Source organism: Drosophila kikkawai, chromosome 3L, assembly GCF_030179895.1.
Source record: "Drosophila kikkawai strain 14028-0561.14 chromosome 3L, DkikHiC1v2, whole genome shotgun sequence".
Taxonomy (NCBI): domain Eukaryota; kingdom Metazoa; phylum Arthropoda; class Insecta; order Diptera; family Drosophilidae; genus Drosophila; species Drosophila kikkawai.
Genome location: NC_091730.1, coordinates 33209420 through 33227313, shown reverse-complemented (window position 1 = coordinate 33227313; position 17894 = coordinate 33209420). Strand labels below are relative to the sequence as shown.

The 17894-nt window shown below is 44.4% G+C and overlaps 1 protein-coding gene across 1 annotated transcript; it reads left to right on the top strand.

The window, feature by feature from the left end:
* Window positions 1-16385: 16385 nt before the first annotated feature.
* On the top strand, window positions 16386-17567 carry LOC121502719 (uncharacterized). The gene has a single exon (XM_041776421.2). The coding sequence runs from the start codon at window positions 16386-16388 to the stop codon at window positions 17565-17567; it is 1182 nt and encodes a 393-aa protein (XP_041632355.2).
* The last annotated feature ends 327 nt before the right edge of the window (window positions 17568-17894 follow it).

Genomic DNA, 17894 nt, shown 5'->3' with positions numbered 1-17894 from the left:
TATGGCAGCTATATGATATAGTCGTCCGATTTTCATACAATTTTTACCAAAATTCAGAAATAATATAAAATGGTAATATCTAAAAAATGGTGCAAAAATGTTGAAAAACAGCAAAGTTATAATTTTTTATCTAAAAATATGTCGAACATTTGTATGGCAGCTATATGATATAGTCGTCCGATCCGGCCCGTTCCGACATATATAGCAGTGAGAGCATATAGAAGACTATATGCAAAGTTTCATTGAGATAGCTTTAAAACTGAGGGACTAGTTTGCGTAGAAACGGACAGACGGACAGACGGACGGACAGACGGACATGGCTAGATCGACTCGGCTGTTGATGCTGATCAAGAATATATATACTTTATAGGGTCGGAAACGTCTCCTTCACTGCGTTGCAAACTTCTGACTGAAATTATAATACCCTGCAAGGGTATAAAAATATAATATGATGTAACTAACTAATAACTACGAAAGAAATAAAAACGCATGCAAAATAAATATTAAAAAAATAATATAATGTAACTAAATAATAACTACGATAAATAAATAAAAACGCATGCAAAATTAGACTAAGGTGATACATTACGAGCTAACTCAACAGGTATTAAAGTTTTTAGTACGGAAGGGCTATCACTACGAATTATAATGTCAGAGAGGCGGTTGTAATTCGTACATAAAACCCTAAAGGGTTCATGTACTTCAAACTCCCGCCTACAGTGATTTACTACTAAAGGGATAAGGGTTCTAGATGTTAGTCGAAGAACGTGGAAGTTAAGCTGCCCTAAAAGAAAGGGGCTCTCAACATCACCGTTTATTAGGTTATGAAGGAATACGACACCAAGCATCGTTCTACGGTTAGCTAGGGAGGGTAAGTTAATTAATAGGAGTCTACTTGAATAGGACGGTAGCCTCTCATCAGCATCTCAAGGTAGGCCACGGAGGGCGAAAAGTAAAAAGTTCTTTTGTACAGATTCAATACGGTTTATATGGATTCCAAATTGAGGACTCCAGACGCATGAACCATACTCCAATATAGGGCGAACTAACGAAGTAAAAAGGGTCTTCGTTATATAAGGGGAATCGAATTCCTTCGACCACCTCTTAATAAAACCGAGCATGCCTTTGGCTTTATTAACCATGCACGAAATATGTTCAGAGAACGAAAGTTTAGGGTCTAAGCGAACGCCTAAATCATCAACAAGAGATATTCTTTCAAGAGCGCAATCATTTAGCATATATGTGGCAGACTGTGGAGTGACACGTGAAAATGTCATCAGCTTGCATTTAGAACTATTGAGATGTAATAAATTAGCACGACACCATGCTTGAAAGTTAAGATCCGATTGCAGGTCTGACTGGCAAGAGCTGTCCTTATACTGCAAGCATAGCTTAACGTCATCAGCGTACATAAGTACTCTAGAATTCGTTAGAACCATCGGGAGGTCATTGATAAACAATGTAAATAGCAGCGGGCCGAGGTGGCTACCCTGTGGGACGCCAGAAGTGACTATGAGGAATTTGGATAGAGCATTTTTAAACAGAACCTTTTGAGTTCTGTCACTCAAATAGCTCAAAATCCATTTAAGAAGATCGACAGGAAACCCGATTAAGTCAAGCTTCCTTACAAGAAGAGAGTGATTAACCGAGTCAAAAGCTTTACTGAAGTCTGTGTAAATCACGTCGGTTTGAAAGTTACGTTGGAAACCTCTAATAATGAAGGAGGTGAGTTCCAGGAGATTTGTAGTGGTCGATCTTCGCCTCATAAAACCATGCTGACATGATGAAATTACGGATCTGCATAAATGCTGCAAGTGGGGAGTAATTACATTCTCGAAAAGTTTTGGAATTGCCGACAACTTAGAGATTCCTCTATAGTTGCTGGCCTCCGATTGTCTACCTTTTTTGTGGAGAGGAATAATAAATGTTTCCTTCCAAATAAGGGGAAATTCTGAGGTTTCTAAAGATAAGGTAAACAATTTCAGAAGGGGATTGCACAGAGCTCCGGCACAATACCTGAGCACACAGCCTGGTATTCCATCGGGACCCGGTGAGTAAACTGGTTTTACACGATGAAGATCCGAACTAAGGGAGCTTTCGGTTAAAATAGGACTGAAAATTAGGTTCGACTTGGGCAAATCAAAAGAGTAAGTCTGATCTAAGCTATTTGAGGAACAATACGTAGTTTTAAAAACTCGGCAAAGAGATCGGCGATGGCCTGATCAGAGTTTGCTGTAGCGTTCTTTAACGAAAGCGATGAAGGATGTAAATTGGGTTTTCGCTTAGTGTTAACAAAGTTATAAAACTGTTTCGGGTCCTGCGTGAACTGAACCCTACAACGAGTTAAATAACTTTTATAACATTGCGCGTTAAGCACGGTGAAATTCGACCGAGCACTAAGATATCTTGAATGAACAGTAGGAGATCCGGTGCGTTTATAGCGATTATATAGCCTAGACTTAACGTTTTTTAGGCGTGTCAGCTCTTTGGTGAACCAAGGTGGTTTACTAGAAACCGACGGATAGGCTAAAGGAACACACAATGCAAAGAACGAATTCATGGCACTGTAAAAAATATCCACGGCGGACGCCATGTCAGTACATCTGTAAAGTTCAGACCAATTAAATTGGGAAATCAAGATATCTAGCCTTTGAAAATTTGCTTTACGGAAGCAGCGAACTTTAGTCGCTGAGCAACTCAAATCAGGTTTGGTCTTTACGACAGTCCCCAAATCGATGGTCACTTCGAAAGTAAGATGGTAAGGGTCTTCGGGAAGCGTCAATGGATCAACTCTTGTTAAGTTTACACCTACAGGATCAGAGACAAAACTCTGATCTAGTAAGCGATTCAAAGAATTTAAGACATGGTTAACTTGGGACAAAGAAATGTCAAGCAAGCCATCTATCAGGTCATGCTGTGCCGCAGTTTGGAGGACATTGGACGTACCATCTGATGACCAACGAGCTCCAGGTATATTGAAGTCTCCTGGAGTTATTAGTTGGTCTCTAGCCGAAAGCATGTTGGAAACGGCCTGAATTGCCGAAAGGTGTTTCCAATAAATAGGCTCTTCAGCAGATGGAGGAACGTAAGAACAGGTTATATAGATAAAACTACCTGGAAATTATAGTTTTACACAGATAAATTCAATGCCTATGAGATCGTCAATTTGAACCAGTTCGGAACTAAGGGTGGAGTCAACGGCAATTAAAACTCCACCACTTCGCTGGGAAAGACGGTCAAATCTATAAGTTGTGTACTTACCCGGAAAAATTTCGGAGCTGAGAATCTCCGGCTTTAACCAGGTTTCTGTAAACACAATCACCTGGGATGCAAACGAAAAACTATCAAAATACAATTTAGATAGCTTGCTGCGTAAGCCTCTAGTGTTCTGATAGGAAAGTAGGAGGGAGGTATTTAGTTTTTTGGCACTGCCGTGACGCCCGCTGCCACTGTGGTTTGTGCCGCCCGTGAAGGCCGTTTTTTCTTTATTTTCACCTCGAACTCCTTAACTACCGCGTGCTCGGGCCAGAAGTCACCCGAACAAATTGAGTCAAAAAGCTCACGGGAGACACTTATTTTAAAAGATGAGATATCTCTGGGGTATAAAAAATTGAATTTTTCCACTTTCACATTTTTGGCTTGTGTTTTGCTCAGTATATGAGCTAGTACATCTTCCGATGCGAGATCAGGGGCAAGCCGAGAAACAAATATTGTTTTTAGTGGTGGAATAGCGGTGATGGTCTTTGGTAACGCAGCATTACCGACTTCTACTAGTGGTTCAGCCCTATTTTTGCCCTTTGGGATAGCTGAGATTTTTTTTGAAGTCTGCGGTGTCAGAGATTGAGACCCCGCAGCGGACTCAACTAATAACACTGGCGGATCTGAAGCCATTACTGCCCCGGCACCTTCGAATGCCGAATCTTTAGCCGTTCCCGATCTTAACACCATTGGAGTTGGCGTCAGTGTCGGGGGCTGTGCCGAGGGAGTGTGCCAAATCTTTGGTGGCTGGGGTTCGCCCAACTGCAGCCGACCAGCAGCCGATTTTTTGCGCTTTGGTGACTCGTTTAACAGCTTCATGCCGCTAAATTGAGCGTCCAGCGCTGTGAACAGGTGATTTGTTTTGCGAAAATTGACCCTAAGCTCACTAAAACCGCTTTTGGTTTGCCGCATGAAGGATAACATATCCTTCTCCACCTCACGACAGGCATGGCAACAATAGCGCAAGCCATTTTTGGCAGAAATTGCGTCAGCGATACGGCCCGTTAAGCCTAGACACTTAGCGTGAACGACCGCATCGCAAAGCCAGCAGTAAAGGCCGGGCTGATCTGCCAAAACCTCCTTTTGCCAGCCTTTAATATCACAAATCATATTTGGAACCATTTTCACTAATCTTTAACCACGGTGCGCAGATAAGCAGTACCGAAAAAAAACAAGAGAGTGGGAGCGTTAGCGTGGGAAGAGAAACACGAAAGCTTTGGAGCCGGTTAAGTGCTGCTGCTAGAAGCAAATAAACGGGACAACACAAAGAAGGGATAAGAAAACGCAAAAACACAAAAACTAAAGGTGATTAATTATATATATATTAATTAAACACTGAAAGCCACATGCACATGCACTCGCGTAGCGAAACGGCAAAATTAGGAATTGTATTTTAACAATTTAAAATTTGGACCCCGGTGGTTTAAATGCAAAACAACACAAAAGTTAGGAGCGCAAAACAAAAACACGACCGTTCGCTATGAAAGTCAATTGATTGCGAATGCAAGATCAGAATGCAAGAGGCTTACGCAGTAAGCTTCCTAAATTGTATTCCGACAGCGTCGCATTTGCTTCCCAAGTTATTGTGTTCACAGAAAGCTGGTTAAAGCCGAAGATTCTGAGCTCCGAAGTTTTTCCAGCTGCGTTCACAGTATACCGGCTAGATCGGCCTATCAGACGTGGGGGAGGTGTCCTTGTAGCTGTCGACTCCACTCTCACGTCCGAATTAATAATTTTCGAGGAATCCAACAATGTTGAATTCCTTTGCGTGAAGATATCAGTTAATGGTAGTTCCATTTTTGTTACATGTTCCTACATTCCTCCATTGTCTTCCTATTTATTGGAACCATCTTTCCGCTATTCAGTTGGTCTCCAAAAGACTTTCGGATAGGGACCATTTAGTTGTTCTTGGTGATTTTAACATCCCAGGGGCTATTTGGTCCCTAGATAATTCCACTAACACACTTCTTACGACAACACATCATGATTTTATTGCTGGCTTGTTTGACATTTCGCTGTCCCAAGTCAATCATGTTCGAAATTCCTTAGAGGCGCTTGCTTGATCTTTGTTTTGTCTCAGATCCGGAAAGAGTTAGTTTAGCTAGGGTGGCGCCCCTGACGCAACCCGAAGATCCCTATCATCCCACTTTCGATGTGACTATCGACATGGGGACTGTTTCACGGAATAAATCTGCCAGTCCAGCCCAAGAAGTCTTCTGCTTTAGCAAGACGGATTTCGTACGGCTGAATAATTTCATAATTAATTACAACTGGTCCGATCTATACACATGCACTGACATGGCGGAAGCCGTGGGTATTTTTTATACTGTTATGAATTCATTTTTTATTGACTCTGTTCCGTTATACTGTCCGTCTACATCAAACAAGCCTCCTTGGTTTACCAAAGAGTTGACCCGCATCAAAAATAGAAAATCAAATCTATATGCTAAATATCAACGTACCGGTTCTCCGATTGTCCTATCTAGTTATTTATCAGCTCGATCCACTTTTACTGTGTATAACGCGCAGTGCTACAATAATTATTTGACTCGTTGCAGGTCCCAGTTTTCTGAGGACCCAAAACAGTTTTATAATTTTGTTAATTCTAAGCGTAAATCCATTACTCGTCCGTCCTCGCTCTCTTTTGGTAATTCAACAGCAGATAATGATCAGGCAATAGCCGATCTTTTTGCTCAGTTTTTTGAAACCACTTACTCCAACTCAATAGACCCAAATCAGGCTTATCCTTACATCATCCCCAAATCGAACCAAATCTTCAGTCCTACCTTAAGCGAAAGCTCTCTTCTTATAGATCTTCATCGTGTTAAGCCAGTTTTTTTACCAGGTCCCGACGGAATACCAGGCTGTGTGCCTAGGAATTGTGCCGAAGCCCTGTGCAATACACTTCTCAAATTGTTTACCTTATCCTTAGAAACCTCCCACTTTCCCCTTATTTGGAAGGAATCATTCGTTATTCCTCTCCACGAAAAAGGTAGCAAATTGGATCCCAACAATTACAGAAGTATCTCTAAGTTGTCGGCCATCCCTAAACTGTTCGAAAATGTTATTACTCCTCATCTGCAGCACCTGTGTAGGTCAATTATTTCTCCATGTCAACATGGTTTTATTAGGCGAAGATCAATTACAACTAATCTGTGAGAGCTCACTTCCTTTATTATAAAGGGCTACCGAAATAACTTTCAGACAGATGTTATCAATACTGATTTCAGTAAGGCATTTGACTCTGTTAACCATTCTCTTTTTGTTCGGAAATTCATTTAATTTTTGACTGATCTTCTTAATTGGATCTCATGTTATCTAACTGGCAGGACGCAAAAGGTCCTTTTTGAAAATAAATTATCTAATATTCTTAGGGTTACATCTGGTGTCCCGCAAGGGAGTCATTTGGGTCCCCTACTGTTTACATTATTTATCAACGATCTGCCCGATGTTTTGACCAACTCTAGAGTACTTATGTACGCTGATGTCGTCAAGCTTTGTGTGCAATATAACGACGCTACTTGCCAATCAGACTTACAGATAGATCTTAACAATTTTCAAACATGGTGCTGCGTGAACCTTTTAAACTTAAATGGCTCTAAGTGCAAGCTAATGACATTCTCCCGTGTCATTCCAAAGCCTGCAACTTATACTCTAAACGGCTGCTCTTTAGAAAAAATTAATATAATTGATGATTTAGGTGTCCGTCTGGATCCTAAACTCGACTTTATCGATCATATTTCGTGCATGGTGAATTAAGCCAGGGGTGTGCTTGGTTTCATTAAACGGTGGTCGAAGGAATTCAATGACCCCTACGTTACAAAAACGTTATATACTTCACTTGTTCGTCCTATCTTAGAATATGGATCCTGCGTTTGAAGCCCCCAGTATGGCGTCCATAGTAAACGCATAGAATCGGTTCAAAAGAACTTCTTACTTTTCGCTTTACGCGGTTTAAACTGGGATGCAAACCAGAGGTTACCGTCTTATTCTAGTAGACTCTTACTAATTAACTTACCCTCCTTATCTAATCGTAGAACCATGCTAGGTATTACATTCTTATACAACTTAATCCGTGGTGACGTGGTGTGAGGAGTCGTTTGACTCCCCACAAATACGCGTCAGCCAACAACAACAGCGGCCAGCGCCAGCGGCCAAGTAACAACAACCACAGCCCTAACGCTCATGGAGAGCCACAACAACCACAACAGCAGCCGAAACGCTAACGGATAGCGACAACAACAACAGTAGCAGACAAACGACAGTAACAGCCTGCAGAACAAAACCCCCAGAAAACAACACAGGCAACCAAGCATAAAACTAAAACAAAACACATATTATAAACTAGCTATAGGACTAATTAATATTTAAGTTCAGCAGCGATCATTGTTAAGAAAGAGATTTAATTAAATTATATTTAAGCTTGCGTTCTCGCATCACCAGCAGCCACACACACACACACGCGCAGCGACGACAAACTTACCACGAACAAGAGAAAGAAGGCCATACGATCGAGCGCAAAAACAACCCCCGCAAATTGGCACGCGCCCAAGAAAGAGCGAGAGCAAAGGAATGCACCGAAACTTCGAGAAGTGGAAAAATACCGGAGCTGCAGAAACTTGCAGAAACGCATGGCATTTTTTCACTCTTGCGGACGTGACGAACTCGATCAGAAGTGCGAGCGGAATATATTTAAAACTTCGAGCCAGATCTTTGCGATTGCTAAGTGCGGTTTACAGTGAGCATCGAGTGACGACGAGGAAGTCCCAAGTGACCAAGGAGACCACCAGGAGGGATGCGCTGCAGCCAGTGGCCAGCGAGAACCAGCTTCGACGCGCGAGGCCAACAGCGGCGGCGATCAGGAGCGCCCGATTCCAGCCACCGGCTGACGACTTTGGAGATCAACCAGGCGATCTCGGAGAGCATGTGCCCGGCCCAGGACCAGCGGCGGGGCAACAGGAGATCACTCGTGTGTGTGTGTGCGTGAGAGCGAGACGGGTGAGCGAATTAGAGTGAACCGCATTCTGGCATTCACGTGCGATGAGAAACTTCTCGAAGGCCTCGATGCGGTGTCATCCAGAGTAGGCTAGAATTAATTACATAACCATGACCTAACCTAACCTGTTACACCCGCGGGCACCGAGAGAAAAGCCATGAAGAAAATATAAATGAACAAAACACAAAACGAAGCAAAACTAAATGTAATAAAGAATACTTTCTTACACATATGAAGCCAATTTGCCGTCGTCATGTTTTCTTTGGTTTTTTCCTGCCGAGCCTGACCACCGAGAGAAAAGGGGTGGACCAAATTTCACGGTTGCTAATTAGTAAATAAATATTTCTCAAAGATATTTAAATACATCGTTTTGCCATGTGTTCTCCGCGGATAAAACCTTAGAAATATTTGTATGGGAAAACACCCGATCTTTGGGCCGACACTGATAGAAATAAAAGTAGAAACTCGGGTTTAAAAAATAAATTAAAAATATATCAAATCAATGAATAAAATGCTCCCATAAATACATTTCTCGGCTAATTTCAATACAACTCACAGGGAACCAATCAAAATCAAGCTGGCCACGAATAAATATAAATATTTCCAAACAAATGCCTAGGTTTTAGGCCATAAATTCTGCCCTAGGAAAAGGTGTCCCCATAATCGATTCCCTCTCTCGGTCTCCTCGTCGCGAATGCTATGAGCCAGGCCCAAAACGCGTTACCGCTGACTCTTTTGCTCTTATGCAAACACCGAATAAATAATTTCTCTTACTTTGTACCCCGGGGGCTGACACTTTAAACCTCACGTCAGCTCACCGATCGTCCAAGTCGTCGCAAGTTCCACTTGATATGTACTGTACATAGCGCATCAACGTCTTGCAATTTAAAAGTACTTGTAACAGAATGTTGTCTTTAGTGCAAACATGGGCTGAACATAACGGCTTGAGTATAAACCCGAAAAAATCCAAATATATTTTAATTAGTCGCAAAGCCAATTGATACAAATGACCTTGCAAAACCAATAATAAATAATATACCTATAAGGTATATCGATCATGCAGTTAATCTGGGACTAACGTTCAACAACACCCTGTCTTGGGGCAATCCCTAAGCAGTAAAAATTATTATTAGTTGCGGAAAAACGAATCCCCAGAAACCAACTAGGTGGCAACCCCTGAGCATTTCGTTAGCCAAGACGCGACCCGCTCAAAGACCCCCCTAACTTGCTATCGCACCAGTCGCCATCGATAGGCCAATCGATAGCATCGGGCCGATCGATAAGCGCAACGCGTCGCTTAAGGGCGACCACTGATTTTTTCACTCACTATCTTCCATTTTGACAAGTCGCCGAGGACAGACGTGCGTCCGATCGCCGCATCCTCGCCGCCACGCGCAAGCCCGAACACGTGCCCGTATCAAAGCGAGAACACACCCCCGCCTTGCAACGCCAATCCGTGCTCCATCACATCGGAACTACGCCAGCTCGTTTGCTGCGACACACGCCTGATCGCCAAACGTCGACACCGCGAGTGTATACCCCCCCCCTTCCCCACGCGCCAGAGCGCGACAACCGCGTCGCTAGGGAAGTCACGTAAGCACCTCCTTCTTTTACTTATGTGTGAGGGCAGCAGAAGGGTCCCCCACAATACAACGAATAATTACAATAAAAGAATATAAAACTTGAGCAAAATATATTTTTTCTTATTTCCGTAGCTTTTGGTATCCCTTCTCTCCCCCCTTTCCTGCACCTCGACCGAGACTGACGCTGGTGTCTGGTTTCTCATTGGCGAGACGAAGTTCTGGTCGAGATTTCCTCCCTTCATCTGCATGCTCTAACCTAGCAGTATCATCCCGTAGCCTCCGAGTCCATCCGGAGCAATAGATTCTCCGTAGCCTCCGAGTCCATCCGGAGTAGTAGATTTCCCGTAGCCTCCGAGTTCATCCGGAGCAGTAGATTCCCGTAGCCTCCGAGTCCATCCAGAGCAGTAGATTCCCCGTAGCCTCCGAGTCCATCCGGAGCAGTAGATTCCCCGTAGCCTCCGAGTCCATCCGGAGCAGTAGATTTCCCGTAGCCTCCGAGTCCATCCGGAGCCGTAGATTCCCGTAGACTCCGAGGCCATCCGGAGGGGTAGATTCCAATAGCCTCCGCGTCCATCCGGAGGAGTAGCCCTGCCCCCCAGCGCCGATTCCGCTACCGTGAGTCGCTGCGACGACCAGCACGCATTTTTCCGTAGAAAGCACCACCTAGCGGGCCGAGCCCTCCGACGACCAGCACGCGTTTTCGACCGACAACACCACCTAGCGGTCCGAGTTGTGAACCCACGATTGGCGTGACCACCGTCAGAGGGCGCTGTCCCCCGAATTTACGGACGATCGCTGTCCCAAATCAACCGAATCTCACCTCCGTGGTGCTATCGCCCTTGGCCGGCAGACGGCGCTAATCGGGCTCACGGCGGTCACCCACCAGGGGGCACTAGCAGCAGTTTCCCTGAGTTTTACCACCCGCGAGCCTCATTCGAAGCCTCATTCGTTCACCCGACAGGTGGTGCTGAAGGCCCACATTTTCACTGTCAGACATACGGATGAGACAGTACAGTGGCTCTTGGCCTTAAACCACGTAGTGTGTAACGCTTGGTTACGAGGTTCGGTGGCGCCACCTAGGTGTCAGAGGGAAAATTGCGGATAAGGGCTTTGGTACGGTACAGTGCCATCTGTCGGCAGATCCGAGAAGGTCTCGGGGAGGAAAGTGAAATTGTTAAGAGAAATTAACCGGGTCAATCTCTCGTTGTTCACCCGAAGGGGTGCATCTTCGGGAGACGATCGAAGGTTCCCGCTGTCGTGAGGGCGCGACTGGCGGCCTTTTTTATTCTGGCGGTGCTATTAAACAGATCGGCAGCAGCTCTAGAAATCGAGCTTTTTTTTTTTTTTTTTTTTGCAAGACGTTGATGCACTATGTACAGTACATATCAAGTGGAACTTGCGACACCAAGCACGTGCTTGTTCTGTTAGCAATTAGTAAACGCGAAGGACTTAAAAAAAAGGATGCGGGGAGACTACTACTGGCGTACTGCCGGATTGGTTGCTTGCATGCGTAAGTAGGTTAGAATTGAAGTTTTTAGTTTTGGGAGGCTATCGACGTTAGATATTATTGTGTACAAATCGTTATAATTTGCACAGAGGACTCTAAAGGGTTCATGCAGTTCAAAGGATGTTCTACAGTGGGGCAAAACTAATGGTAAAAAGGATCTGGTGTTTCTTATTGGTACGTGAAAATTTAGCTGACCGAGCAAGTCAGTACTTTCCACGTCACCACGGATTAAGTTGTATAAAAATGTAATACCTAGCATGGTTCTACGATCAGATAGGGGGGGTAAGTTAATTAGTAAGAGTCTACTAGAATAAGACGGTAACCTCTGGTTTGCATCCCAGTTTAAACCGCGTAAAGCGAAAAGTAAGAAGTTCTTTTGAACCGATTCTATGCGTTTACTATGGACGCCATACTGAGGGCTCCAAACGCAGGATCCATATTCTAAGATAGGACGAACAAGTGAAGTATATAACGTTTTTGTAGCATAGGGGTCATTGAATTCCTTCGACCACCGTTTAATGAAACCAAGCACACCCCTGGCTTTATTCACCATGCACGAAATATGATCGATAAAGTCAAGTTTAGGATCCAGACGGACACCTAAATCATCAACTATATTAATTTTTTCCAAAGAGCAGCCGTTTAGCGTATAAGTTGCAGGCTTAGGAGTGACACGGGAGAATGTCATTAGCTTGCACTTAGAGCCGTTTAAGTTTAATAAGTTCACGCAGCACCATGTTTGAAAATTGTTAAGATCTGTCTGTAAGTCTGATTGGCAAGTAGCATCATTATATTGCACACAAAGCTTGACGTCATCAGCATACATAAGTACTCTGGAGTTGGTCAAAACTTCGGGCAGATCGTTGATAAATAATGTAAACAGTAGGGGACCCAAATGACTCCCTTGCGGGAAGCCAGATGTAACCCTAAGAACATTAGATAGTTTATTTTCGAAAAGGACCTTCTGCGTCCTGCCAGTTAGATAACCTGAGATCCAATTAAGAAGATTAGTCGGGAATCCCATTAAATCGAGTTTCCGAACAAGAAGGGAATGGTTAACAGAGTCAAATGCTTTACTGAAATCAGTATAGATTACATCTGTCTGAAAGTTATTTCGGTATCCCTTTATAATAAAGGAAGTAAGCTCCAACAGATTCGTTGTAATTGATCTTCGCCTAATAAAACCATGTTGACATGGAGAAATAATTGACCTACACAGGTGCTGCAGATGAGGAGTAATAACATTTTCGAACAGTTTAGGGATGGCCGACAACTTAGAGATACCTCTGTAATTGTTGGCATCCAATTTGCTACCTTTTTTGTGGAGAGGAATAACGAATGATTCCTTCCAAATAAGGGGAAAGTGGGAGGTTTCTAAGGATAAGGTAAACAATTTGAGAAGTGTATTGCACAGGGCTTCGGCACAATTCCTAAGCACACAGCCTGGTATTCCGTCGGGACCTGGTAAAAAAACTGGCTTAACACGATGAAGATCTATAAGAAGAGAGCTTTCGCTTAAGGTAGGACTGAAGATTTGGTTCGATTTGGGGATGATGTAAGGATAAGCCTGATTTGGGTCTATTGAGTTGGAGTAAGTGGTTTCAAAAAACTGAGCAAAAAGATCGGCTATTGCCTGATCATTATCTGCTGTTGAATTACCAAAAGAGAGCGAGGACGGACGAGTAATGGGTTAACGCTTAGATTTAACAAAATTATAAAACTGTTTTGGGTCCTCGGAAAACTGGGACCTGCAACGAGTCAAATAATTATTGTAGCACTGCGCGTTACACACAGTAAAAGTGGATCGAGCTGATAAATAACTAGATAGGACAATCGGAGAACCGGTACGTTGATATTTAGCGTATAGATTTGATTTTCTATTTTTGAGGCGGGTCAACTCTTTGGTAAACCAAGGAGGCTTGTTTGATGTAGACGGACAGTATAACGGAACACAGTCAATAAAAAATGAATTCATAACACGATAAAAAATACCCACGGCTTCCGCCATGTCAGTGCATGTGTATAGATCGGACCAGTTGTAATTAGTTATGAAATTATTCAGCCGTACGAAATCCGTCTTGTAAAGCAGAAGACTTCTTGGGCTGGACTGTCAGATTTATTCCGTGAAGCAGTCCCCATGTCGATAGTCACATCGAAAGTGGGATGATAGGGATCTTCGGGTTGCGTCAGGGGCGACACCCTAGCTAAACTAACTCGTTCAGAATCTGAGACAAAACAAAGATCAAGCAAACGCTCTAAGGAATTTCGAACATGATTGACTTGGGACAGCGAAATGTCAAACAAGCCAGCAATAAAATCATGATGTGTTGTCGTAAGAAGTGTGTTAGTGGAATTATCTAGGGACCAAATAGCCCCTGGGATGTTAAAATCACCAAGAACAACTAAATGGTCCCTATCCGAAAGTCTTTTGGAGACCAACTGAATAGCGGAAAGATGGTTCCAATAAATAGGAAGACAATGGAGGAATGTAGGAACATGTAACAAAAATGGAACTAACTGATAGCTTCACGCAAAGGAATTCAACATTGTTGGATTCCTCGAAAGTTATTAATTCGGACGTGAGAGTGGAGTCGACCGCTATAAGGACACCTCCCCCACGTCTGATAGGCCGATCTAGCCGGTATACTTTAAATTTTATTTTTTTGGTGAAGAAAAATCTATTTTTTGTAAATTTATATTGGAGACCTATTGGAGTTGGAATCGAATCACGGTGAGATTGAAGAAGTGGTTTTACAAAAGGCTGCGTCCTAAGTTATTATCGCTTAGGAATCTCGGAGGCGGTCAATTTCCTCGGCGCCAATATTGGTCAGCGCGAAGCACCAAGGCGAGGGCGCACCGGGGGAAGCGGGCAGAAAGAAGACCGCCAAAAGCGGTTCCATCCAAGCGCGGGAGAAGAGCGTCAGCAAAGCGGAGGAGCGGACAGGTTCACCCCCCTTCTTGCTACCGAAGCGCCGCTGATCTCAGCAAGGCGGAGGAGCAGAAGAGTTCACCGTTGATCTCCGCAAAGCGGAGGAGCCGTTAGCGTCACCCCCTCTTGCCACCAAAGCATCAGCCAAATTTGGCAAAGGCGGAGCCGCCGCTGCTTTTGTAACTTTTTCTTTGTGCCGATGGTTTTTGTCGTTTGATCTGGTGTCTCTGCCGCAGCCAATGTCCAACTCAATTGTCAGTATATAGGCCTGCCGTTGGGTCTCAAGCAATGCAGTAAGCAGTGAGTGGAAAGCATCAGGGAAAATTAGATCCGAGATCAGCAGAACCCCTATCGTCGGCGAGATGCTGTAGCTGGCGAATTTAAATATTTAATTTAATTTTATTTTTTCTTGTTACGCGTACTTAAATGTTTTTTTTTTTTGTGTAAGTTTTAGTGGAGAGCACGAGGGAAAAGATAGACCGGTGACATAGAGAGAGTGTAGAAATTAAATAATCATATGCAGGGCGAGATTTTCGGCAGGATTTAAACCATATTTGTTCCACACAGCCTCCCATCACATCTACGCGGGAAAGCGCTTTCTTCGCTGGAGTTATAAAAAGGTGAGTGAAATTCTGGCGTTTTTAAATCAACATTTTTCAATGAAAACATGAGATCCCTATACAAACAAAAAAAAAAAAACTAATACACAAAATTAGCTCCTCTGAATGTCTCTGAGTCCCATCTATTTTCTTTTCTACACTGAGAAAATTTGGCGAACACTCGAGGCCATTTTAATTTCATGATCGCCGAAGATTTTTAATTAATTTATTTTGTCAATTTTAAGCCCAGCAACCAATGCAGGCAAATAAGAGAAAAAATATTTTTTTAGGTAACTTTTTATTGCTAGTCTCAAATAATACCATACAGCCTAATTTTTAAGAATTTTAATTTAAAGGGAAATTTCGCAGCCAATGTCTTGTAAGATTTTAATATTCAAAACTCATTTAAATGTTTATTTTTAAGGGAATAAATTTTATAATGTTCTAATTTTCTTTGTTTTGCCTTCAGCTAGCTGATTCTCGTTGGGGATGCCTTAGATAGGTTTTAAAAAGGGGCCATCGGACGAGAGCTAGAGAGTGATGGCCAAGGAAGGGAGGGTGAAGCCACTCCAATTCCGTCAGGAGTGAGCCAAATTACCGTTGAGTGTATTTACAAGTAATTTTTCCCAGTGTATGTGTTAGTGTTTGGTTCTATGGATTTTTCGTCGTAGCACGCATTATTTGAAAATTATTATTCGAAAATGGGGCGAAGCCTAGGAGGGCAAGAATACCACCCTATAGCCGACGAGCCCCAGCCGGGTCAAAACGCGTGCGCCCCCTCTAGGTTGGAACAACTGCCCACGATCGTTACATTTATAATTTATTATAATGTTTTTAAATTAAGAATAATAATATTTTCTGGCGCCCAACGTATGAGACCAAATACTTTCGTTAGAGCTGCATCTAGATGCGGTCTACAAAAGCACATTAATACACATTCAACAACTTCGATTACCTTCCCGTGGCATAAGTAGTGGAGTGGGCTTTAGAGACAGATACGTGTGTATGGCTGGCTGCAAGCCACGATTGCTTCAGTATATGCAGCGAAGGGTGGTATTGGTGTACCAATCCAAGGCAAAGTCAACAGGGCAACTGTTGATGAATATTCCTTGGCTCTAATGGTACACCAAGTCGACTCGTAGGTGAATATCGGTTTGATAGACACCACCTTCTCCTCAGAGAAGGTCCTCCGCGTGGTACCTCCTGGAAACGTACTGCGGTACGGCCAATGCGAGCGGCACCTCCAGTGAATCCCTCACCTAATAATCCTTTGCCTCCCAATCCTTACCGAGACATGGGCAAGTCTTAAAACTACCTCCCCTCAAGTCAGGCGTGTAAAGCGACCCGTGCCCACTGACTATAAGGTTCGCAGCTGAGGGGTTAAACCAGCTGTGTTCGAACAGATCCTTCCCAGGGCCGGGCAACCCTGGGTCGGAACGAGCCTTGCCGTGGCTTAGGGGCGAAGCCACGGTCGACCTTCCTTCAATGCCGAGCAACGCGGGCGTTTATGAAAATGAGCACAACAAAAAAATCCGCTTTGGACCTCGTGGGGGAGGTAAAACCCCATCACAAATCGACGGAAAGCGAATTGGACGAGGAGGAGCTACTGCGCTCAGACGACGAGACGCTAGCTCCGTCCAATACAGAGGGAGGTGTAAAGACAAGCACACCTCAAACGACACAACCAAAGCACACTAAAGCGGCGGCAAGCCAAGCCAAAGCGACCGGCGAACACGGGAAGACAAAACCGTGGACCCACCAACAACGAAAGGCGCAGGCAAGCAAGGCCCATTTCATCCTCGCCAAAATAGTGAGGAATGAAAAGGAGGGCAAAGCCGACCCGCGCGACGCTGCAGACAAAGCCAGATTTCTAGCAGTGATCAAGGAATACGAGCGCTACAAGAAGGAGCACCCAGACACGTCTTTGCCTCCTCAAGCAAAGCGCAACCGCTCACAAGAGGTGAGCGAGAGCGCTCCAAAGAGAGCCAAGGACGCTAAGGGAGCACCGAGGCCGACCACCTTCGTCAAACCGGCGAAAAAGTTCAGCGAGGTGACCAGAGACAGCCTCGCAATGGCACTTATAAACGAGCTCAACGACGATGGGCGCCTTCTGATGGAGAAATGGGAGGAGGTCGAGACCCAGTTGGCGGAGATGGTAACCGACAAATTACTGTCCGAGCCAACGGGCCAGTCACCCTCCTTTGACTCCTCAGACATGGTTAGGGGGCACCGGGTAATCAGGTGCGACGACGAGTTTTCGCGGGACTTCCTGGCGGATTGCGTTGCCAGACTAAGCAAAGCATGGAAGGGGATTAGCATAAAGCTAGTCCCCGCCAAGGACATCCCAAGGAGACCCAGAGCTCGCACCTGGTTGCCCAAGGGGCTGTCTAGCCATGAAAGGGTGCTCAAGACTCAGCGAGCAATGAATAAGGGAGTCCACATGGAGGACTGGGCCATTCTCAGAGCTGACCGAGAAATGAAGTCCAGCCAGCCATATCTGTTCTTAATTAACAAGCGCTGCCTAGAACAGCTGAAGGCAGCAGACAACAAGGTCCGGTACGGCATCAGGAAAGCCAAGGTGAAGGTCTTCCTAGACGAACCGGACGACATCCGGGAAGATGAAGTAGAGGACGTCAATAAGCTGCTGGACGATTTGGCGATCGACGACAGCACCGCCAAAACCACCCCGATCTAATGCCGACGGTCGTTCAGATAAACCTGAAGCGCAGCTCCCACGCTTCAGCTAATCTGGGGGTCCTTCTCCGGGAGAGGGACATCGAGATCGGCCTTATACAAGAGCCATGGACGAGGGACGGACAAATCTCTGGCATGGCCATAAAGGGATACACAACATTGTACACAAACTCGACAGGTAGGCCGAGGGCGGGTATAATCATTAAAAACAACCTTAATGCTCTTCTCTACCCCAATCTCAGCAACTTAGATCTAGCAGTGGCAAGATTCAAGGCTGCGGATGGGACAGCCATACTAATAGCCTCCGGTTACATGGCCCACGACGAAC